The 24,321-nt window shown below is 45.5% G+C and overlaps 1 protein-coding gene across 2 annotated transcripts in view; it reads right to left on the reverse strand.

The window, feature by feature from the left end:
- The window catches only part of slit2 (slit homolog 2 (Drosophila)), a 433,881-nt gene that overhangs the window by 98,484 nt on the left and 311,076 nt on the right, over window positions 1-24,321 (reverse strand). For both annotated transcript variants that reach the window (XM_067989278.1, XM_067989268.1), the window contains 4 exons: window positions 16,108-16,258; window positions 12,210-12,284; window positions 9,978-10,121; window positions 1,583-1,726 (listed from right to left, as the gene is read on the reverse strand). In XM_067989278.1, the coding sequence (XP_067845379.1) occupies window positions 1,583-1,726; window positions 9,978-10,121; window positions 12,210-12,284; window positions 16,108-16,258 (514 nt within the window). The remainder of the gene's footprint in view (window positions 1-1,582; window positions 1,727-9,977; window positions 10,122-12,209; window positions 12,285-16,107; window positions 16,259-24,321) is intronic.

The following is a 24,321-nucleotide window of genomic DNA, read 5'->3' on the forward strand; positions in this document are numbered from 1 at the left end:
GGACTGGGGTTGACAATTGTAAACAATTTTACAACACCAAGTTATAGTCCAGCAATTTTATTTTAAATTCACAAGCTTTCGGAGGCTACCTCCTTCCTCAGGTGATTTCCACATCGTTCACCTGAGGAAGGAGGTAGCCTCCGAAAGCTTGTGAATTTAAAATAAAATTGCTGGACTATAACTTGGTGTTGTAAAATTGTTTACAATTATGAAAGAATGGACTAGAGAAATGGACAATGAATCATGATTTCAACACTGTAGATGCAGGTGGAGGAAGAGGATGTCAGATGGAGGAAAATTTGGATGAGCGTGAACTACAGTTGTATCAATAAAATACAGAGCAACAAGAAAGGTTGAAGAACAGAAGAGAAGTTGGAGGCTAGAGGTGAGAAAAGGATTTCCTTTCAGATGACAAGCTTTGTTCTGGTATTCTGGACTGTGAGAGGTGCTATAAGAGCCTCCCAGATCATGAAGCAATCTTGAAGTCTTGGATGGATCTAAGTTTTATAGAAATGGGTTTGAGTAGTATCAAGTCAATTCCTAGTGGGCATACATTCAAACAACACAAAAATGCCCATAATTTGACATTAGATTGAAAATGTAACTCAGGGAAATGACTGGGCAGCTGGTGCCATAAATAGAAAATCTCGCTCTGTGGGGAAGTGTTCTTCTGTGACTGGGTCTGCGGCACATTGCTGCAGCAGAGTAAAGGGAACTTCATTCTATATCTGGCTGTGCTATACCTGATCTTGAGATGCTTGATGCTGATGCTAGATGCCATGAAATGAAAATTGCTTCATTTTCCAGTACCCTCCATCAACTTAATTAAGACAAAAATAAGATAATTTGACATGAGGGAAGAGCTTTGAGACTCTTTCAAGGCAAGAGAGACTCGGATTTGAGCTGACGTTGCTGCAACCACAATGCAGAGTGCTAACCACTATACAATCATGGTGCCACACAGGAACTGTGGCAAAGGTGAACTTTGCTGGAATGAACGACCTTTATAGTCCTGAACTTTTCTTGCGCTCCTATGACATGTTTTAAGTTTAAAAGGGGCCATCCAATCCAGAATATAATGCATTATTGGTTACAGCTCATTTAGCTGTGATTCAAATTGTCAATGAGCTTCAGCATATTGTCAAACTGAGCTGAACTAATAAAAAGGTAATTCAACCTGAAGATGAAAAGGAGAAGCTGCAGTGACTTACTCTCAGATTGGATTTTTACTTTACAAGGGCCATTTCATTAACATGTTATTTCCAGACCACCATCACTTACTTGCACAAGCAAATAGGTTCCCTTTCGCAGCTGACAACCGTACTGATTACATATCATTTGCAAAAAAATGAATTTCCTACTGGAAATTCCATTGCCCTCAATAACTAATCAACCCTCAGCAGGAAAATCTATAGGCATGAATAAACATAAAGAATGCTTGTTTGATTATGTAAAATTCGATTACAGGTTAAAATGCTTCCGCCTACATGCAAAGAACACAAGTCATCAATACTGAAAATGAAGTCCCAGTTTGCTGAAATGTCCCTCCTCAGATTTCTCATCATATCTCTTAACAACTTACAGCGTGGACAGAGAATGGAGAGTGTCAAAGGCTCCTGGAGAAATGGTGGTTATCTGATTGTCGTAGAGTGAGAGCAGACGAACAGAACTCAGGCCGGTGAACGTGTTATTGCTGACACAACTAATCTTATTGCTCCTCAGCATCCTGTAGGAGAGAGAACAGAATCATTACAACATGGCCAGAGATAACTTCATACAAGAAATAAGCCACAATTCTACCTGTAGGGACACAGAAACAAACTCCAATACAGAGTCTGAAATTCTTGGGCTGTAGTGCTTGGACTACAATTCTTGGACTGTAGCCATGATCTTGTTGAATGGCGGAGCAGGCTCGAGGGACCGGATGGCCTACTCCTGCTCCTATTTCTAATATTCTTATGTTCACAGTCAGAAAGTAAATACTTTTTTAAAAAACACATATAGTTACATTGCTCCAGGATTTGAAAGTTTAAAGTTGCTTCCAAAATGTACAAGTGTACTTGTAAAGGGCAGGCAGAGCCTCCATCCCCATAAGGCTACTCTAGAAAGTCCTCCACAAAGTTGGGATCTGGCTTCATTTCTGGCATACTCCTGCCAAAGTTATTGTCCCTAAGATGAATTACCAAATAGAATGGAAGCACTTTATTTTACACGGAAACGAATGGGACTCAGGACCCAATGAATATCAGGCAAATGTTAGCTGCAGGAGCAGCTGAGTATGCTAGGTTATAAGAGCAAAGTAACTTCATGACATAACCTGTGGGATAAAAAAAAATGCAGCCTGTGCCTTGGAATTAACTCCTACCCCTAAAGCACATGTGGCCCATTTGAGGCATTGCAGCACCACTGCTCCTTAAGAAACACACTCTTATATTTCTATAAAAGATAAGGCAGGTGATGCTTCTATACGGCAATATTTACATCTCGCACCAGGGGAAATGAATTCCTTAATGCTAACTCCTTCCTGTTCTGCAGCTGTAATAATAAGCCAAAATATTCAGCCTGCACTGAGAAAATCCAGCCCTTCATCAGCATGTAGATCCAAAAGCTTTTTATAAATACTCTGACCTTCAGCTTGCTATCTCAGGGCTGAACTAGATGCTGGTTTCTGGCTGGAAGGTTGACGGATTAATGGCAGTGACATTTGTAAATCCAGTGTTAATTTTGCAGACTATGAGTTTCAGAAGACTCATACTCTGCACAGCAGAAGCAAAAATCTTTCAGCAATCCATGCAGCTGAACATGTTCTCACACAACATCCACACAAGCATTTTCCTTCCAGGGCCATTGGATAGCGATCAGGGTGGTAGCCCTGGTTGATTTTTCCCCTTCCTAACCCGGGGCACTGAGATCAAATGTAGCAGCTGTAGCACCAATCCCCTTTAACAAAGCAGATTTCAAAAGGCAGGGTTCTGCTTTTGATGAGATGATTTAGGAATGAGCACCTTAGTATAGGCTGGTATGGTATATTTATAGTAACATCAGACCTTTCTCCAGTATCACGTCTTGCTCTATTAATGGTCATAGAGTGTTTAGGCCCTCAAATGATAAACAGGTTGTTATGTTAATGTGATCTGAATTGGACGGGATAGTTATGCAGCACTATATGTGATCTATTCCATGAATATATCTGCACTCATCAATGAAAGAAACTACATAACATGAATTAAAGAAATGAGTATGATTCACGGCAGTAGCATAACCTGTTTTGTTGGAAGAATTTATCATTGAACAGCTGATAATTTCACTTCAACAAGTCAATGCATCAGCTAATGAATACAGTACCTGGCTGCCAGTGAAATATATTCCTAGCCAACGTTTATCTCTCAACCAAAACCAAAAAAACCAACAAATAAACTGATCATTTATCTCACTGCTGTGCACAAATTGGCTGCTGTGTTTGCCTACAAAATTGTGGAACATAGGAACAGGAATAGGCCATCCAGCCCTTTGAGCCTGTCCACTATTCAATTAGATCATGGCTGATCTGTACTACAACTCAATTTACCTGGCTTTGCTCCATATCCCTAGATACCCTTACCTAACAAAAATCTATCGATTTCAGTCTTGAAAATTTGAATTGACATGGCTTCATGTCCTGGATTCCTCACCAGAGGAACTAGTTTCTCTGTATCTATCCTGTCGAATCCCTTAGTCATTTTAAATACCTTGATTAGATCACTCCTCAACTTTCTAAACAGAAGGGAATACATGCCAAGTTTAAGCAACATGTCCTCATTATTTAGCTCTTTAAGCCCCGGTATCATTCTGGTGAATCTGCACCATAACCCTTCCAAATCCAAAATATCTTTCCTGAGGTTCTATGCCCAAAACCGAACGCAGTACTCCAGATGAGGTCTGATCAAGGCTCTGTAAAACTGAAGCATCACTTCTTCACTTTTGAACTCCAGACTCCTTAAGATAAAGGCCAACAGTCCATTAATTTAATGATTTGCGGCCTGGACAAGTAAATCTGTTTGCTCCTCCACAGCACCTAATCTCTCACCATTAAGAAACTATTCTGATTATTCTTTCTGAGATCCAAAGTGGATGTGACCACATTTCAAAAGTAATTCATTAGCTGCAAAGCATTTTGGGAACAATGTGAACACGAAGAGCAGGCACACAATGTTGGTATTCTGCAACCTGAGGATGTGAAAGGCACTATATAAATAAGTTTTTCGTTCTTTCATTACATATACTGTAGACACTAAAGTAGTGTGTGGTGAATACTTTAATAATAAATATACTGAGAATGCATTATTCAGTCTAAATGCACATGTGGAAAAAATCAGAATGCCAATATCTATGCCAGTTCATAATAGGTGCTTTTACATTGGTGCTTCTGTAGTTCAGGTTGCAGAATACCAACATTGTGTGCCTGGTCTTCATGTTCACATTGTTAAAACTACCACTTTTATCACAACAGCAGACCCTTGGAAACGTGGGTCCATTATTCTGTCTGGGATAAGGGAGTTAAGTATCTGAGCACTGCTCTGAATCATACCTGATACCAGATGGCGTCTCTTTGATGCTATTAAAGTCTCATTTCAGCCATTCATGCATTGCACAGAACATTTGGTAAATGTCCATAGAATTTAGAATTAAAATACGTCCAGTTAAAGGGCCACCCTTATCAAGAAGAAAAAACTATTTGGTGAATGTTTCTTCATTTGTTTACAGACCTACATGATGATGCAAATTCTGTCAATAATACACCATCCAAAATTGCACCACCCTGCCTCCTGTACCTGATGTCATTATGGTGCCTCTCTCTCCCCAAATAAAAAAAAAATTGTCTTTTTGTATTGCGAAGAAATGGTCCCTCTAGAAAGATAGAACTTGCATTTATGTGGTCCATGTTCCCAGGATTACAACCAATGGATTACTTTTGAAGTGTTGTTATGTAGGCAAATGTGGCAGTCAATTTTGCACACAGCAAATTACCTCAAATAACAAAGGAAAGAACGACTGGTTAATCTGATTTGATTGAGACAGCAATATTAGCTAGGATATCAGGAAAACTCCCCACTTATCTTTAAATATGCTGTAGGATCTTTCTCATCTTCCTGAGCAAGCAGACAAGGTCCCAAGTTTAATAGTACCTCTAAAATGCAGCAGTTCCTCATTACTGCACTGAAATATCAGCATAGTGGGGCTTGAACCCACAACGTTCTGACTCAGAAGCAAGGGTGCCACCAACTGAGCCAAGCTGATCCCTATAAATGCTCCCTACCATTTACTGCTTTAACATAAAACACTTTTACATTTATAGAGTACCACAGACAGTGCATCTAATTTAAATCATCCATTTTCCGTGATCCTAATGGCTTTAAGGTGCCACACATTTTTCTGGGTAATGTAAGCAAAGGACAGAATGCACAAAAGCACCCCTTTGCCATTGGACTTTCAAACGAGCCTACATGGACTACAGGGAAGTATGCTGGTGCGCCGTTCTCCTGAAGCCTGAGCAGAAATGTAAAAGTACACTTAATGCCTGCAGTATAAAGGGAGTCTGTGACGCCAGATACTTTTTTGTGACTCTACCTCCACCGGATCAGGTGGTTCAGACAGACTTACACTATAGTGAGAATAGAAGGTCAGTGTGTTTTGAAGATATTTATCAAAAAATATAGGGGGAAAAAAAATTCGATAAGGCCCATTTTCGGGCGTAGGTAGTGTGATCTGCCATTACCCTGCGCCTGATGGTCCCTACGCAGGCAGCACATGAATTTCAGGCTGCTTGCTACTTACCATGATATGTCTGTGCAGCCAGCGCTACCCATTCTGCTGAGACACTGTACGGAGAATGAGGAAGCCTGAAATGGGGCGTGCTCAGCGCACGTCATCAGCAGCCTGCACCTCTTGAACTTGCAACATTTTAAATGGGACAGGCACAGTCTGCTCGGAGGAGGGAAAGATGGCCGGAAGGATGGCAGTATTGGCGCGAGAAGGGGCTCCACGCTTCTCCGAGGATGCACTGGAGGCCCTGATGGAAGGGGTGTACAAAAGGAGTTCCAACATGTACTTGGGGGGCAGGAGACCCTCCAGACTGCAGCTCCACAGGCATTGGCAGGCTGTGGCGCAGAAAGTCATCACCAGGAGCACTGCACCACTCACGTGGATGCAGTGTTGAAAGAAGTTCAATGATTTGACACGAGTGGTCAAGGTGAGTGAATGCAAGTGTCAAGGGCACATCCAACCCAAATGCACCACTGCTCCATGCATCACACTCCCCGACACCCACCCACCAACAAACACTGCCCATTCACATGCAATGCTGCATTCGGCATGCTGCATCTCACCTGCACAACCACCACTCACAGGTCACACACACTGGCATATATTCGACCATGACAGGCACATCACCCACACACCTTGCAGGATTCTCACTGACACACTGTCCTCTGTCTAGCAGGAGAAGGTGGCACTTAACAGCTGGCAGCAGGAGAGACCTGAGGGAGGATTGGAACACTTACACGTTCTTACCCTCCCTAGGAGGAGACAGTACTTCGGATCATTGGGCGGGCTAGAGGTTCCTGATTAAGGAGATCTCTGCATATCTAATGCTCCTTCTCCTTTCCCACATCTCGCTCCTCACTTAATCTTTTCTGACTCACATGCTGCAGATGCTGTCACCACACATGTCTTACTTGCTCCTCTCCCTGCTCCACAACTCAACCTGTTTCTCTTTGTCATTGCAGATACCCAAGAACATGTGGCGGCACCGTCCGAGGAGGAGGAGGAGGAGGAGGAGGAGGGGGACACTGAAGCCACACCGTCACTCGACCTGACACTCGCATCCACCAGCTCAAAGACTGACACTGCGCGTCCTTTAGAGCCTAGGTTAGAGAAGGGATCTGCATGTGGTGAGACAACGGGCATAAGTGCGCAGGAGCCAGGGCAGGGGGAATGGATACCACAGGTGCCAGCTCACCGGAGGGCGAGGTCGCTCACTAGTTCTGCTGCAGAGGAGTCAGATGAGGACTTCGATGGGCCAGGCTACAGAAGACAGCTGATGGGCGTACACAACTAAATACTTGGTGCATTGGAAAGCCTGCATGAAAGCCTGCGTACAATGAGAAGGGGCATGGAGGAGTCCAGCTCCAACTTGGCACAGGGCTTTGCACAGAGCATGGAGCCCATCCTTTCCAACATGGAACGGGTGGTCACCTCCATCAGCACACCTATGGAACCCACCATGATGCAGCGTCTGATGGCCAATGTCGCAGCTTCCATTGCAGCACAGACCGATGTCATCAAAGGTCTGCAAGCTACAGTTGCTGCTCAGACTGCTGCAATGGAAGCCCAGACGGCTACTATCGTGGCTCTGGGGACCACTGTGGAACAGGGCTTGCAGGGCGTCACAGCACTCTAGCAATCCATTCTCCAGGATTGCTGAGGCACCGCCCCGGGAGAGTGGCAGTGGCGTCATGGCAGTCGGACCTGCTGTTCTCTTTCAGGACGACAGCATTCCTGCTCCCACTCCTGCCGCTCCCCCAGTGCCCTTGTTGTTGGCCATCAGCCAGGCCAGACTGCTGCAGCCCATGCTGAGATGGTGCAGTCTGAAGTCGGGCCCTCCCGGTTCAGAGCTGCTCGAGGTCGTCCTCCAAGGCCATCTGCATGCTCCTCCATTGAAGGTCAGCAGTCTCCCACCGCACATTGCTCCAGCCAATGGGGAAGTACCTCGTCGGAGCACTTGGGTGGGTAAAGGCACACCAACAACAGGCATTAAGGGAATGCACAAAGGTGAATAGTTCTGTTCTGTTTCCATAATTCTATTTATTCATTGATAAATGTGACTTTGAATTTGCATTTGGTGGTGGTTTTTGTGTGATGAGCTGAGGGGGAAACGAATGTGCAATCAGATGGAGGGCGATTTGATTGTCTTGTGGGAGCGGAAAGGTGGGGAGTGTAGGACTGTAGGTGAGTTGGGGGATGTAGTTGACATTATTGATGTGGGCACGGATCAGGCGAGCCGCAGAGCCCTTGCAGACAAGGCGTGTGGTTCCTGTTGCACCCTTGCGTATTCCTCCACTTCCTCTTCCAGCTCCTCCCCCTCCTCCTCCTCAGCCTCTTCCTCCTCCTCCTCAGCCTCTGGCTCATGGTCTTCTGCAATCATTAGTGGCAAAGGCTGGTCCCTCATGATGGCGAGGTTGTGCAGCATGCAGCAGACCACCACGAATCTGCCCACCCGCTCAGCAGACTACTGCATGGCTCCTCCAGACTGGTCCAGGCAGTGGACGCGTCGTTTGAGGAGGCCTATAGTGTGTTCCATGACGTTGCGTGTGGCAGCGTTGCTCTCATGTGCGTGTGCGTGTGGGTTCCTGACCGGAGTCATGAGCCATGGCGTGAGGGGATAGCCCTTGTCGCCCAGTAGCCAGCCTTTGACTTGACGAGGCGGGTCAAAGATAGCTGGCACGTTGGACTGCCGAATAACAAAGGCGTTGTGACTGCTCCCAGGGTAGCGGGCATCAACCTCCATGATTCGATGCATGTGGTCGCACACCAGCTGCACGTTCAGGGAGTGGAAGCCCTTTCAGTTGATGAAGACGGCTGAGTTGATATGCGGGCACACAGGGCAATGTGTGTGCAGTCAATGGCACCCTACACCATGGGGAAGTCAGCAATGTGAGCGAACCCCCGTGCTCATTCGTTCTGCTTGTCTCTTTCAAGAGGGAAAGTGATGAACCTGTTCCTCATCTTGTACAGTGCGTCTGTGACCTCCCTTATGTAGCAGTGCACTGCATACTGCGAGATGTTGCATATGTCGCCAGCAGAGGCTTGAAATGATCCTGAGCCACAGAAATTCAGCGCCATGGTTACCTTCACAGCCACAGGCAATGCTGTCCTTGCTCTGCTCTGAGGCTGCAGTTGTGGCCGCACTAGTTGACTGGTCACGGCTTCATTGGTGAACCTCAGGCGTCGGATGCAATCCTCCTCAGTCATGTTGAGGTAAAAGAATTGATCCCTGAAGGCCCTCATTGGATAGGGCCTCCTGCTCAGTGCCCTGCGTCTCCTCCTCCTCCTCCCTCTCCTCGCAGCTTGACCTGCTATGCGTGGCCTCTCTGCATGCTCCCAGTCGTGCTCAATGCCCAGCGGGATCCCTAGCAGGCCACCCATGGTTGCCAGGAATGTTGTTCAACCACGGTTGTAACTTTCCGAACCATAAGGCAGCACTTGCCAAACCACTCTCAAATGTACTCTCGGAACTCTCAGTAAGTATCGGGAGCTTCAAAAAACACTTCCTATTCCACCAGCAGCCAGAAGCAATAATCCAGCAACTAACCTGTAAATCCTGCATGGTCCCTTTAAATAGCGCTGGTGGGGGGTCATCCAGGCACTCTAAGACACGTTCAGGTGTACGTGGTTAAGACTGCGTGTTGAATTGAGCGTTAAGGTCCAAAATGGTGTCCATTACTTTAAATCAGCATTGCACACTAATTGTACGCATTTTCTCCCTACTTTACATGCTTCCAGTGTTTGGTATTTGCACATGCGCTAATTCCTATGCCAAGATGGCGTCTGGCGCATGTCATGCTGGAAACATGCGTGTGCAGCCAAGACGCCATCTTGGATGTTCGAGAGGCTGCTTAGCGCCAAAATAACGGACGCTACACGGCCAAATATAGCGCCCATAAACTCTAATTTCCTGATTAAATGTAAACACGCCCCATTCCTTTCTCTGAATTGAATGATAAATTTCAGGCTGCATGCATATAATCTAAGCACACAGAAAAAAAGGGACAGAGCATCCTAGGGGATAATGACGATAACCACAATGAAAAAGCATTCACAGGGTCAAGCATGTTATTAGATTCTAACAAAGCTCAGGAGGGAGTTGTTGCGAGCTGTAGTGAGGCACTTTCCTCCAGTTGTGCAGAATGGAGAATTAAAGGCAGAACTGTTTTACTTACAGTGTTTTAAGGCTATCCAGTCCTTTGAACATTTTGCGGTGCACAGCTTCCAGGCGGTTACCGGTCAGTAGCACTTCATTCACACCTGTAGCTCCCTCGAACACTCCCTCCTCAATGTCTGTAATCTTATTATTGCTCAAGTTTCTAAAAGACAAACAAGTGGAAGAAATTCAGAAAGTTACAACCTTAATTGAAAGCACCCATCTGAACTGGGCTTAGATGTCAAGTTTCTATACATGAACTTTGCCCTGCATGGATATTGAAAGTAAATATTAAAAGGTTAGGCATTTTCTACAGTAGGCAATTTGATAAAATGTCAAAAACTGATCCAATTAAATTCCACTCATACAACCAGACAACAGCATGAACCCACTGCAGCAACTCGCCAAGGCTTTTTCGACAGCACCTCCCAAACCCGCGACCTCTACCACCTAGCAGGACGAGAGCAGCAGGCACATGGGAACAACACCACCTGCACGTTCCCCTCCAAGTCACACACCATCCCAACTTGGAAATATATCGCCGTTCCTTCATCGTCGCTGGGTCAAAATCCTGGAACTCCCTTCCTAACAGCACTGTGGGAGAACCTTCACCACACGGACTGCAGCGGTTCAAGAAGGCGGCTCACCACCACCTTCTCAAGGGCAAATAGGGATGGGCAATAAATGCTGGTCTTGCCAGCGACGCCCACATCCCATGATCGAATAATAAATAAATAAATAAATAAATAAATAAACTAGAGGGCACAACTCTAAAAGGGGTACAGGAGCAGAGAGTTCTATATGTACAAATCATTGAAGGTGGCAGGGCAGGTTGAGAAAGCAGTTAAAAAAGCATACAGGATCCTGGGCTTTATAAAATAGAGGCGTAGAGTACAAAAGTATGGGAGTCATGAAGAACCTTTAGAGAACACTGTTTCGGCCACAACTGGAGTATTGTGTCCAGTTCTGAGCGTTGCACTTTAGGAAAGATGTGAAGGCCTTAGAGAGGGTGCAGAACAGATTTACTGGAATGATTCTAGGGATGAGGGACTTCAGTTACGTGGATAGACTGGAGAAGCTGGGGTTGTTCTCCTTGGAACAGAGACGGTTGCAAGGAGATTTGATAGAGGTGTTTAAAATCATGAAGGGTCTAGACAGGATAGAGAGAAACTGTTCCCATTGGCGGAAGGGTCAAGGACCAGAGGACATAGATTTATGGTGATTGGCAAAAGAACCAAAGGTGACATGAGGAAAAACCTTTTAACACAGCAATTGGTTAGGATCTGGAATGCACTGCCCGATGGGGTGGTGGAGGCAGATTCAATCATGGCCTTCAAAAGGGAACTGGAGAAGTACTTGAAAGGAAAGAAATTGCAGGGCTACAGGGAAAGGGCGGGGAGTGGGACTAGCTGGATTGCTCTTGCATAGAGCCAGCGTGGACTCGATGGGCCGAATGGCCTCCTTCCGTGCTGTAACCTTTCTATGATTCTATGATATGCACTTTATGGAAACCCTTGGTTAAATGGGCACTACTTGCAGTCAGCATTGTTAGTTGCTTTTGCTTTCAGTGCTGAATTACCATCTAGTCTATAAAGCTAATTACCTAAGTAGTGCTACTGGTCCTGTTCTAGTATATTCAGATATGACAAGAAAATGCCAAATGCTTCACTTACCCCATGACCTATTTTTATTGCACCAGTCAGGAAGTGAACCGTAACTTTCAAGTCCAAATGCCATTCTAGTAAAACCTCTTAAAAATGATTGCTGGTAATTAAATAGTAGTTCACACTGGCAGTAAAGTCAGTTGTCTAAAATAGTTCTTTGCTTTCTCTCAATAAAAGTGTCATTAATTTGAAAAATCAGAGACATATGTTAAATATACTTAAAGGAGACTGTAATTTCGGGAGTGCTGCAAAGGAAGTTACAGGAGATTGCTGGACTTGCTTTTGGCTTGCAGTAGCTGGTGACCCCTGCTGTGCCAGCACAACAGGCCAGCTGTCTGAATGAGAAGACTGGGAGATGCCAGTGCTCAACTTACGAAGAGCTGCTTTTGGCAGCAGCTTAGCACACAGAGGAGCAACCTGCCAACTCCAGACTGCCACACTAACTGTGCTAAAAGCACATTGCAGATCACTCGTGTAATTGCCTTAAATAATGTTGTTCATAAAGCAGAGCTGACAGAGGTGGGAGTTGCTCATGAGCTGATCTGGATTCAAGGTGGAAATTGTTCTAAAGTTCATGTTCAACTCACATTTTGCGGAGCTGAGGGAGCTTCTTGAAGATCCCAGTGGCTTCCAATACTGTAAATTCATTGTTGTTAAGACGCCTAAAGTGTTCAAGTGGAAAAGAAATAAATTAGAAAAATTCCTTCATAAGTACATTTTTTTTAACCTAATCTTTTCACTTTTCAAACCTCAAGTTCTTCCAACATAGATCTGATGCTTTCTTTGTGGTAGCTTTAGTCAACTTAATGTTGAAAAATTTACTTTCAAATATTCTCAATTGAAGTTGGACAGTTAAGAGTGACGCATTGATCGGATTTTGCTTAGTTTTATTGTTAACAACAGATTCTAAACCAGGTAATGATTTTAATGCTGTGTCACCTTCACTTCAAATGGGAGACTGAATCATGCTATCTCCCTTCACGAGCATTAGGATGACTTGAAGGGGATGCGAGACTGAGTAAAGCTTCATTTAGGACTATAGAATTGAATGCCCCGCCGCTAATCATGAGCATGGGGCTGAATCGCACTACAGTGACTTAGGACCATGTGACAGTAGTCCCACCACTACTACTTGGGAGTGCGAATCTGGGTTCAGTCATGCCACCTTTATTCTTGAATAAAGGATGAGCTATGTAGAAATGTCACAACATTCCCCCCACCCCAATTTTCTCCCTCTTCTGAAGGTGTTGACTCGTGCAGTTTTCCAGGCAGCCGCAGTTTCAAGCACTTCTTCCATGAGGCCATTCTTTAAGTGTGCACTTTGACGGGAGTATCGCTAGACTATTTGAGAGGGTGGCATTAAAGGTGATTCTTTCCTCATTCAATGTCTACACAAGTGCATTTTCCAGCAGGAATTACTGGAAAGAAATCAGGATGGAGATACCTGACTTAGAATCCACCTACCTAGCCAAGAAGCATTGAGGCCAATCGTAACACCCAACTGATGACCTAGCTGAGATTGGCTGATTCAGCACAGCCCAGGGGCTGATTTAGGAAGTTCCTGGGGGTGATTTTCCTCAAAGCGTCACCCGCTCCACTGCCGTAATTTTGCCGGAAGTGCAGCGGAAACCCTGTCCACGTGTCTCTGTTCCATGCTTGGCAATGCCTTTACCAACTGAGTTATTGGGGGGCTCAAAAACTTCATAACTTGAGAACAGCGCCTTGTGCAACAATTAAAATTAGGCCATTCAATTTATTTTTGTGGAAGGCAAATTCCATTTAAACCACAGGAGAGCTGCTGTGACTGGGGTATATGGGTTACATGTTACAATTTAGCATTCCCAGCACAGACCTTCGTGTGACGGAAATTTGGGCATGGAGGTCAGCACACTTGATTCGCAACCCTCAAAATTTTCCACCCACTATTCATATGGGCTACAAATTAGGCGTGCTATCCCTTGTGGGCTACAAATTAGGCGTGCTATCCCCTGTGGGCTACAAATTAGGCGTGCTATCCCCTGTGGGCTACAAATTAGGCGTGCTATCCCTTGTGGGCTACAAATTAGGCGTGCTATCCCTTGTGGGCTACAAATTAGGTGTGCTATCCCTTGTGGGCTACAAATTAGGTGTGCTATCCCCTGTGGGCTACAAATTAGGCGTGCTATCCCCTGTGGGCTACAAATTAGGCGTGCTATCCCTTGTGGGCTACAAATTAGGCGTGCTATCCCTTGTGGGCTACAAATTAGGCGTGCTATCCCCTGTGGGCTACAAATTAGGCGTGCTATCCCTTGTGGGCTACAAATTAGGCGTGCTATCCCCTGTGGGCTACAAATGGGGCGTGCTATCCCCTGTGGGCTACAAATGGGGCGTGCTATCCCCTGTGGGCTACAAATGGGGCGTGCTATCCCCTGTGGGCTACAAATGGGGCGTGCTATCCCCTGTGGGCTACAAATTAGGCGTGCTATCCCTTGTGGGCTACAAATTAGGCGTGCTATCCCTTGTGGGCTACAAATTAGGCGTGCTATCCCTTGTGGGCTACAAATTAGGCGTGCTATCCCTTGTGGGCTACAAATTAGGTGTGCTATCCCCTGTGGGCTACAAATGGGGCGTGCTATCCCCTGTGGGCTACAAATTAGGTGTGCTATCCCCTGTGGGCTACAAATTAGGTGTGCTATCCCCTGTGGGCTACAAATGGGGCGTGCTATCCCCTGTGGGCTACAAATGGGGCGTGTTATCCCCTGTGGGCTACAAATTAGGCGTGCTATCCCCTGTGGGCTACAAATTAGGCGTGCTATCCCCTGTGGGCTACAAATGGGGCGTGCTATCCCTTGTGGGCTACAAATGGGGCGTGCTATCCCCTGTGGGCTACAAATTAGGCGTGCTATCCCTTGTGGGCTACAAATGGGGCGTGCTATCCCCTGTGGGCTACAAATTAGGCGTGCTATCCCTTGTGGGCTACAAATTAGGCGTGCTATCCCTTGTGGGCTACAAATTAGGCGTGCTATCCCTTGTGGGCTACAAATTAGGCGTGCTATCCCCTGTGGGCTACAAATTAGGCGTGCTATCCCTTGTGGGCTACAAATTAGGCGTGCTATCCCTTGTGGGCTACAAATGGGGCGTGCTATCCCCTGTGGGCTACAAATGGGGCGTGCTATCCCCTGTGGGCTACAAATTAGGCGTGCTATCCCCTGTGGGCTACAAATTAGGCGTGCTATCCCCTGTGGGCTACAAATGGGGCGTGCTATCCCCTGTGGGCTACAAATTAGGCGTGCTATCCCCTGTGGGCTACAAAAGGGGCGTGCTATCCCTTATGGGCTACAAATTAGGCGTGCTATCCCCTGTGGGCTACAAATGGGGCGTGCTATCCCCTGTGGGCTACAAATTGGGCGTGCTATCCCCTGTGGGCTACAAATGGGGCGTGCTATCCCCTGTGGGCTACAAATTGGGCGTGCTATCCCCTGTGGGCTACAAATTGGGCGTGCTATCCCCTGTGGGCTACAAATGGGGCGTGCTATCCCCTGTGGGCTACAAATGGGGCGTGCTATCCCCTGTGGGCTACAAATGGGGCGTGCTATCCCCTGTGGGCTACAAATGGGGCGTGCTATCCCCTGTGGGCTACAAATGGGGCGTGCTATCCCCTGTGGGCTACAAATGGGGCGTGCTAACCCCTGTGGGCTACAAATGGGGCGTGCTATCCCCTGTGGGCTACAAATGGGGCGTGCTATCCCCTGTGGGCTACAAATTAGGCGTGCTATCCCTTATGGGCTACAAATTAGGCGTGCTATCCCCTGTGGGCTACAAATTAGGCGTGCTATCCCCTGTGGGCTACAAATGGGGCGTGCTATCCCCTGTGGGCTACAAATTAGGCGTGCTATCCCCTGTGGGCTACAAATGGGGCGTGCTATCCCCTGTGGGCTACAAATGGGGCGTGCTATCCCGTGCCTCAACTCCCGAATAGAACCCGTCACGTGAAGCTCGGCACCCGGAAGTGCCCACACCAAAAAATTGACCCCATATGTTTTTCTCTCTGCACAGACACAACACAAACTTTTTTTGGTGTTTAATGAGTTGGCACCTCAGACACACTCGGAATCAAAGTAGAACAATAGTAGATGGTTTACAAAGTCACTTCTGTAACATAAGCAGCCAAAAACATGAAAACCAAACCCTATTTCAAAGAATGTGGCCACTGCTGTCCAAATTCTATTTGATCCACAGAACCTGGCCAACACTAGCACAGATATTAACATTTTCAAACACACAACCAAGAGGTTTTTTTCCCCCATTTTCTTTTTTCTAATGATCACGGGCAACCAACAGCCCTTCCCCAGGAGTGTCTTGTCTTTCTTTCAGCTTGAGGGATGTGGGGATACTGCCTGTAGCCGTTTTCTAAATGAATTCTATATCTTTGTTTCACTGCCAAAGTGTAGTTGAGAAAGAGTGAGCAAGAAAGTGTGGGGTAGTGGGCTTGCTGTGCCAACTTACAGCTCCGCTGTGTACTGAGGGATGTGATCAGGAATTTTGGTGAGCCTTTGGTTGGAGCAGTCCACAGTGGTTCCCTCGCATCGGCACTTTTCAGGGCAAGCAAGATCCATAAAGCAGTCTCCGCTGAGTTTGGCTCTGTAATCCTCCGTGCCTGCAGATTATTCGAGTCAAAATATGCAGATTACTCAAGTCGGCAAACTGGAAAGCAGACATTTTAACAGAAGTAGAAATATGCAAAGGGACTCAGTTAACCACAAGGCAGAAAAATTTTGGGTACTTTACAATGACCATACAAAAAGCAAAACTTCAAGACCTAAAATATTATATGTAGATCTTGAGCTTTATCATAAGGTAAAGACAAGATCCAGAAGAGTAGAGGTAACATTTACAAGCTGACCTTTCAATGCAGACTCCTTCTATGGCAATTTCTACTACAAAGTTAACCGCCTTCTCACTACTCCTGTAGCTAGCTCATTGTGTTGCTAAGCCTTATCTAATTCAATTTACTGCTCCCACCTGAGCCATTCGTTTGAAATAGTGAGTGGAATTCAAAAAGACTGAACATTTCCAGGCCTATAGTAATACATCTGCTACAGTCATTACATTTGTTCCTTCACCTGCTTTTTTCTACATCAAACCTCGTCTGTCTTTCTATCCACTATTTTTTTAATGAGAAAAATTCAATCAGCCATGACCGCAATACAGATGTCATAAAATTGGTCTCTAGCTCTAAAAGCCTCTGTCTGTAGAACTACCATCCTGAGTCTTGTTGGCCTTTGACCAGAGAAGTACGGCACACTGCCTCTCTCTAGATACTTATATTGTTTGTAGCTTGGCATGCTGTAGAAGGCATACGTGACGCTCCATGGTGCTTGACAGAACCATGTTTTATTCGTACCTTGCAACCACATGGTTAGATCAAGCACAACGGAAAATCCCGCTGAATTTCAGAACCGCATCAGCTAGGCCAGGTAAAAGTGTTAGGGAAGATAGTAGAGGAAAGAAGGCAGAGCATTCTACTGCAAGAGGTACAGAATGTAGCAGTAGGTAACTGGGCTACAACAGCATTAGTATACACAAGGGAACATTTTTTTCACATTCAGTTAATGTACAGCAGAACAACTATTGCGAATTATATGCTGAACACAAGCAATATACATGCCTACATGAAAGAATAGCTCTTTCCAATTGGATATTGCTCCAATTCAGTACATGATGGCACTAGCCAACTAGGCACTACTAAAAACCTGATATGTTGGGGCACATGAAGGTACAGAGAAAGGGGGCACTTGTGACTGGGAGCTGGGTGGTTTCTTAAGAGCTGTCAAGAGGGTGAGTGTGAGGCAACAAGGTAGGAACATAAAGGGGAAAAAATAGTTGGGGGGAGAGAGTTGGACCAGATATGAAAGAGGAGGAGGTGAAGATGGGCAGAGGTAAAGTATCAGGTAGCACACAAAGTTGTACTTACAGCCAAAATGGTGAATTCCTGCAAAAAGTAAAGAAGCACAGAAGGAAAAGAGAGACAGAGCGATTGCATTTATATTCAGGAAAGCAAAGAAAGCAGCCAATCCATTTGTGTTAAGACCCTGCAGGGCATTAGTTGTTAATTGGGTTGAATAAAATAGATTCTTTGCGGGGAAACCCTTGACTAGGCAGCCCTTACACAGCCCGTATCAGATTGTACCCAGGTAGAGTACAATGCTAAAGAGAACCTGCCAGACAAGAAACTTAGCAACTCCCAAACAAGAATTGCACAGTGCCAGCTTTGGGCATGGGATGCCATCACAATAAAACCCCTTTTAATTATTCAATTAATAAGCTGAACATATTGGACTGTAGCACAATTTCAAAATAACATTCGTGTTTATAAATAATGATGGGAAATATGAGGGAGGACACTTCATGGGTTTTATCGAAAAGATTTGAATTTTCCCTAGGATTGCCCATGGCTATGAAGAGTGCCTACAGCCTGCTCGTGGAAATGTTAAATATTTAATTTACTAGATACACATATTTAATAATTATTGTACACTGTGAAACCCTTCTTTACATCTTAATAAAATGTACTTTGTGAAAACAGTTCCTGTTTTTAATCTCAACTGTTTCTTGAGGATTTATTTTAAAAGCAGCTCCAGTTTGGACTGGTTCAAGTGTGGATATGGCATTCAAACTGGCACACCAGCCTGTTAGTGTAACAATCCTTTCACACATACACACCACAGTGTATCAACTGACAGACAGGTTAGGAGGAAAAACAACTGAAACGTTAGATAAAAACATTGACTGGGGACAATTTAACCTTCATTAATTAGAGCAGCAACAAAATTATGTTTCAAAAGCACAGCTACACAGTTGCCAGATATGAAAATGGAATTAAGGCCGTGTCTATGATGCAGCACTCATAGTGGGAAGTGGAGTTCACAGGCAGCATTTCTCGGTGTAGGTGACAGTCTGCGATTTTCCGAGACGAGCTTCCTCTGAGTGCTGCTCGTCACTGGGAGCGCTGGACCCTGGAATCGGCCCTACTGTCTTGCTCATCGTGCCCACACTTGCGCAATGTTTGAAAATATTGCAGGATTGAACGCTTTTTGGTGCTCGTTACAACAAAGTTTATGGACACTGTACTAGTGGGTCGACTCTGCGCTCCTTACTCTGATACACTGCTGCTTGTCCATAATATGTGCTCAGTGACAGCCGTGGCTCAGATGGTAGCACTCTTGCCTCTAAGTCAGAAGATTGTGTGTTCAAGTCCTACTCCAGAGACTTTGAGCACATAATGCAGGCTGACACTTCAGTGCAGTACTGAGGGAATGCTGCTCTATCGGATGAGACATTTAACCAAGGCCCCATCTGCCCTCTCATGTGGATGTAAATGATCCCATGGTACTATTTTGAGGAAGTGCAGGGGAGTTATCCCCAGTGTCCTGGTCAATATTTATCCCTCAACCAACATCACTAAAACTGATTATCTGGTCATTATCACATTGCTGTTTGTGGGACCTTACTTTCCCAAATTGGCTGCCGTGTTTCCTACATTACAACAGTGACTGCACTTCAAAGAAACTACTTAATTGGCTGTAAAGTGCGTTGGGATGTCCTGAGGTCGCAAAAGGCACTATATAAATTCAAGCCTTTCTTCCAATCATCAAGCACCAACATATCAGGAGATGTTTCTTTGTCAGGCAGCCTCCTGGATGATTGTCATGTAGCTAGCTCTACATAAACTGGACATGAAGGGTTAAACAGGTTGTAGCAATTCTCTGTAGGGCTGTGAAAAGGATCTGTCATGAGTCAGACAGAGAGCCTCTGCCACATTCGTCACAGATGACAGATTTTGATGAAGGAATAAAAATATACCTTTAAAAAATAAAAAGGCAAACAGCTACAGAAGCATTTTCCACAGCTATCAAGTAATAAACACTGAAATCCCAGTAAACTGCCCACCTCAAACTAAATTATTACCCAAGTATAAACTCTCCAATAAAAATGGACTGACGTGAACTCGGATGAAAAATCCTTCTAAAAGGAGTTTAAAATACATTGTAGCTCAACACAATAAATGTGACAAGAAAACGGATCTGACAACAAAGGAGCTTCTATCAATTCTACAATGACTTGCATTTATAAAGCACCTTTAATGTAGAAAAACGACCCAAGAGCGTCACAGAGGCATAATCAAAAAAATGGACGCTGAGCCAAGAAAAGAGATATTAGGGGGGTACCCAAAAGCTTGGTCAGAGGTGGGTATTAAGGAGGGCCTTAAAGTAGGAGAAGGAAGTGGAGAGGTAATGTGGTTTAGGGAGAGAATTCCAGAGCATTGAGCCTAGGTGGCTGAAGGCACAGCCACCAATGGTGGGGCAAAGGGAGGCGGGGTGCACAAGAGGCCAGAGTCGGATGGACGGAGAGGTCAGGCTGGGCGCAGCATGGCTGCAGGAGGTTAGAGAGATAGGGAGAGGTGAGGCCATGAAGGAATTTAAATACAAGGATGAGAATTTCAAATTTGAGATGTTGGGGGACCGGGAGCCAATGCGAGAACAGGGGGGATAGGGGAACGGGACTTGGTGCAGGAAAGGATACAGGCAGCAGGTTTTGGTTGGGTTGAAGTTTACGGAAGGGTGGAAGCAACACAACAAAGGTCTGGGGGCAGATAACTTACTCGACTTCACAGACAAGTAATGATAGGAAGTCTTGTGGATATCAGGAAACGGGAGAAAAATTCCAAGGAATTTTCCTGCTTTCAGAACAGGGCCTTAATTTTATTTCACCCAGTACTATGTGGATTAGTTTATGATTGGAGTACTCAAGATACTTTCCTCTGATATAATTCATTGTAACACCACCCAAAGAGCCATAAGAAGCAAATTTCCCTTCCTCCACCAATGGTGCCATACACTAAGGAATTGCAACAGGGGGTGGTCAGGTGATGAAAGGATCTGTTGTGATCATTTTTTCTTAACTAATTTTAAGTGTTCACACCATCCCATTTCCAAGTAATATGAATGAAAACTTTCTGTTGAAGCAATAATGTATGAAATGCGACATTAAATATTTAACTTCATCAAGACTGGAATGAATAAAGTGCTACTACCTCCAATAGATCATGACCCTAGTTCGGATGTGGCACTAAAACTACAACAACAACATTTATATCGTGCCTTCAATACAGTAAAACGTTCCAAGGTGCTTCACAGAAGCAATTTTCAAACAAAATTTGACACCGAGCCACATAAGGAGATATGAGGACAGGGGAAGAGGTAGGCTTTAAGCAGGATCTTAAAGAAGGAAAGAGAGGTAGTGAGGCAGAGAGGGTTAAGGAGGGAATTCCAGAGCTTAGGGTCTAGGCAGCTGAAGACAAGGCTGCCAATGGTGGAGTGATTAAAATCGGGGCTGCGCAAGAGGCAAGATTTGGAGGAACACTGAAATCTTAAAGGGTTGTAGAGCTGAAGGAGATTACAGAGATAGGGAGGGGCGAGGTTATGGAGGGATTTGAAAACAAGGACAAGAATTTTAAAATCGAAACATTCCCGGGCCGGGAGACAATGTAGGTCAGCGAGCACAGAGGTGATGGGTGAAGGGACTTGGTACGTTAGGATACAGGCAGTAGAGTTTTGGATGAGGATATAAGAAAAAGGAGCAGGAGTAGGCCATATGGCCCCTCGAGCCTGCTCCGCCATTCAATAAGGTCATGGCTGATCTTCGAACTCAACTCCACTTTCCCGCTCGATCCCAATATCCCTTGATTCCCCTAGAATCCAAAAATCTATCTATCTCAGCCTTGAACATATCCAACAATTCAGCATCCACAGCCCTATAGGGTAGAGAATTTTAAAGATTCACAACCCTCTGAATGAAGAAATTCCTCCTCATCTCAGTCTTAAATGGCCTACCCCTTATCCTGAGACTATGTCCCCTAGTTCTAGACTCTCCAACCAGGGGAAACAACCTCTCAGCATCTACCCTGTCAAGCCCCCTCAGAATCTTGAATGTTTCAATGACATCACCTCCCATTCTTCTAAACTCCAGAGAGTATCGGCCCAATCTATTCAATCTCTACTCACAGGACACCCCTCTCATCCCAGGAATCAATCTAGTGAACCTTTGTTACACCGCCTCTAAGGCAAGTATATACTTCCTTAGATAAGGAGACCAAGACTCTACACAGTACTCCAGGTGAGGTCTCACCAAAGCCCTGTACAATTGTAGTAAGACTTCCATACTCTTGTACTCCAACCTCCAGCAATAAATGCCAACATACCATTTGCCTTCCTAATTGCTTGCTGTGCCTGCATGTTAACTTTTTGTGTTACTTGTACAAGGACACCCAAATCCCTCTGAACACCAACATTTAACAGTTTCTCACAGTTTAAAGAATATTCTGTTTTACTATTCTTCATACCAAAGTGAATAACCTCACATCATACCCCATCTGCCACCTTCTTGCCCACTCAACTAATCTGTCTATATCCCTTTGCAGACTCTTTGGGGCTGATTTTAAACCCCAAGAATGGGTGGGTTGGGGGCGGGTAGGAGTTGAAAATAGTTGTTTTTTGGATGGCAACTGCAACCCGGCTTTATTTTGGGGTTTAACATCGGCGTGTAAAAGTGCAGGCTTCCCACTGGGAATGCAAAGTCCGAAGATTTTGCTGTTGCGACCCAAAGAAACAACTATTTTCAACTCCTGCCCGCCCCTAACCTGCCCATTCTTGGGGTTTAAAATCACCCCCTTTGTGTCCTCCTCACAGCTTACTTTCCCACCTAGCTTTGTATCGTCAGCAAACTTGGATACATTACACTCGGTCCCTTCATCTAAGTCATTAATATAGATTGTAAATAGCTGAGGCCCAAGCACTGAACCTTGCGGCAGCGCACTAGTTACAACCTACCAACCTGAAAATGACCCGTTTATCCCTACTCTCTGATTTCTGTCCTTTAACCAATCCTCTATCCATGCTAATATATTACCCCCAACCCCATGAGCCCTTATCTTGTGTAACAATCTTTTATGTGGCACCTTATCGAATGTCTTTTCAAAATCCAAATAAACTGCATCCACTGGTTCCCTTTTATCTACCCTGCTAGTTACATCATCAAAAAACACCAACAAATTTGTCAAACACGATTTCCCTTTCATAAAACCATGTTGACTCTGCCTAATCATATTATGATTTAAGTGCCCTGTTACCACTTCCTTAATAATGGATTCCAGCATTTTCCCAACGACTGATGTCAGGCTAACTGGCTTGTAGTTCCCTGTTTTCTCGCTCCCTCCTTTCTTGAATTGGTCGGTGGAAGATGGGAGGCCGGCCAGGAGAGCATTGGAATAGTCAAGTCTCGAGATAACAAAGGCATGGGTGAGCGTTTCAGCAGCAGATGAGCTGAGGCAGGGGCAGAGACAGGTGATGTTACGGAGATTGAAGTAGACGGTCTTGGTGATGGAGTGGATATGCTCGGAAGCTCATCTCAGGGTCAAATAGGATGCCAAGGTTGCGAACAGCCTCAGACAGTGGCAAGGGAGAGGGATGGAGTCAATGGCTTGGGAACGGGGTTTGCGGCAAGGATCGAAGGCAATGACTTCGGACTTCCCAATATTTAGTTGGAGGAAATTTTTGTTCATCCAGTATTGGATGTCGGACAAGCAGTGTGACAAATCAGAGACAGTGGAGGGATCGAAGGAGGTGGTGGTGAGTTAGAGCTGGGTGTTTTCAGCGTACACGTGGAACCTGATGTGTTTTCGGATGATGTCGCCGAGGGGCAGCATGTAGATAAGAAATAGGAGGAGGCCAAGGATAGATCCTTGGGGGACTCCAGAGGTAACGGTGCAGGAGCGGGAAGGGAAGCCATTGGAGATGATTCTCTAGCTACGAATGCATGGCTAAGAATGGAACCAGGCGAACCCAGTCCCACCCAGCTGGACGACGGAGGAGAGGCATTGGAGGAGGATGGTGTGATCAACCGTGTCAAAGGCTACAGACCAGTCGAGAAGGATGAGGAGGGATAGTTTACCATTGTCAGTCACATAGGATGTCATTTGTGAGTTTGATAAGGGCCGTTTCAGTACTGTGGCGGGGACGGAAACCTGTTTGGAGGGATTCAAACATGGAGTTGCGGGAAAGATGGGCATGGATTTGGGAGGCGACAATACGTTCATGGACTTGAGAGGAAAAGGGAGGTTGGAGATGGGGCAATAGTTTGCAAGGACAGAGGTGTCGAGGATTTTTTTTGGGGGGGGGGTGATGACGGCAGATTTGAAGGGGAGGGGGACAGCACTCAAGGAGAGGAAACTGTTAGCAATATAAGCTAACATGAGGGCCAGGAAGGGAAGTTGGGTGGTCAGCAGTTTGATAGGAATAGACTCCAGGGAGCAGGACGGGATTCTCATGGTCAAGATGAGCTCAGAGAGGGCATGAGGGGAGATAAGAGAGAAACTAGAGCAAGATGTAAGTTCAGGGCTAGGGCAGGGGGGAACCGAAGGGGAAATTTTGCTTGGTGGGCGAGGGGAAGGGAGGGAAGTGGCAGAGGCAACTGAATGGATGTTCTCAATCTTAGTGACAAAGAAGTCCATGAGCTCCTTGCACTTTCTGTTGGAGGTGAGGTTGGAGGGGCAGGGGAGAGGGGTTTAAGAAGACAGTTTGTAATGAAGAGAAGCCGGGGGTTATCTTTACATTCCAGGATAATCCTGGAATAGTGAGTAGTTTTGGTAGAGGAGAGCAGGAC

Source organism: Heptranchias perlo, chromosome 1 (genome assembly GCF_035084215.1).
Source record: "Heptranchias perlo isolate sHepPer1 chromosome 1, sHepPer1.hap1, whole genome shotgun sequence".
Classification (NCBI taxonomy): Eukaryota; Metazoa; Chordata; class Chondrichthyes; order Hexanchiformes; family Hexanchidae; genus Heptranchias; species Heptranchias perlo.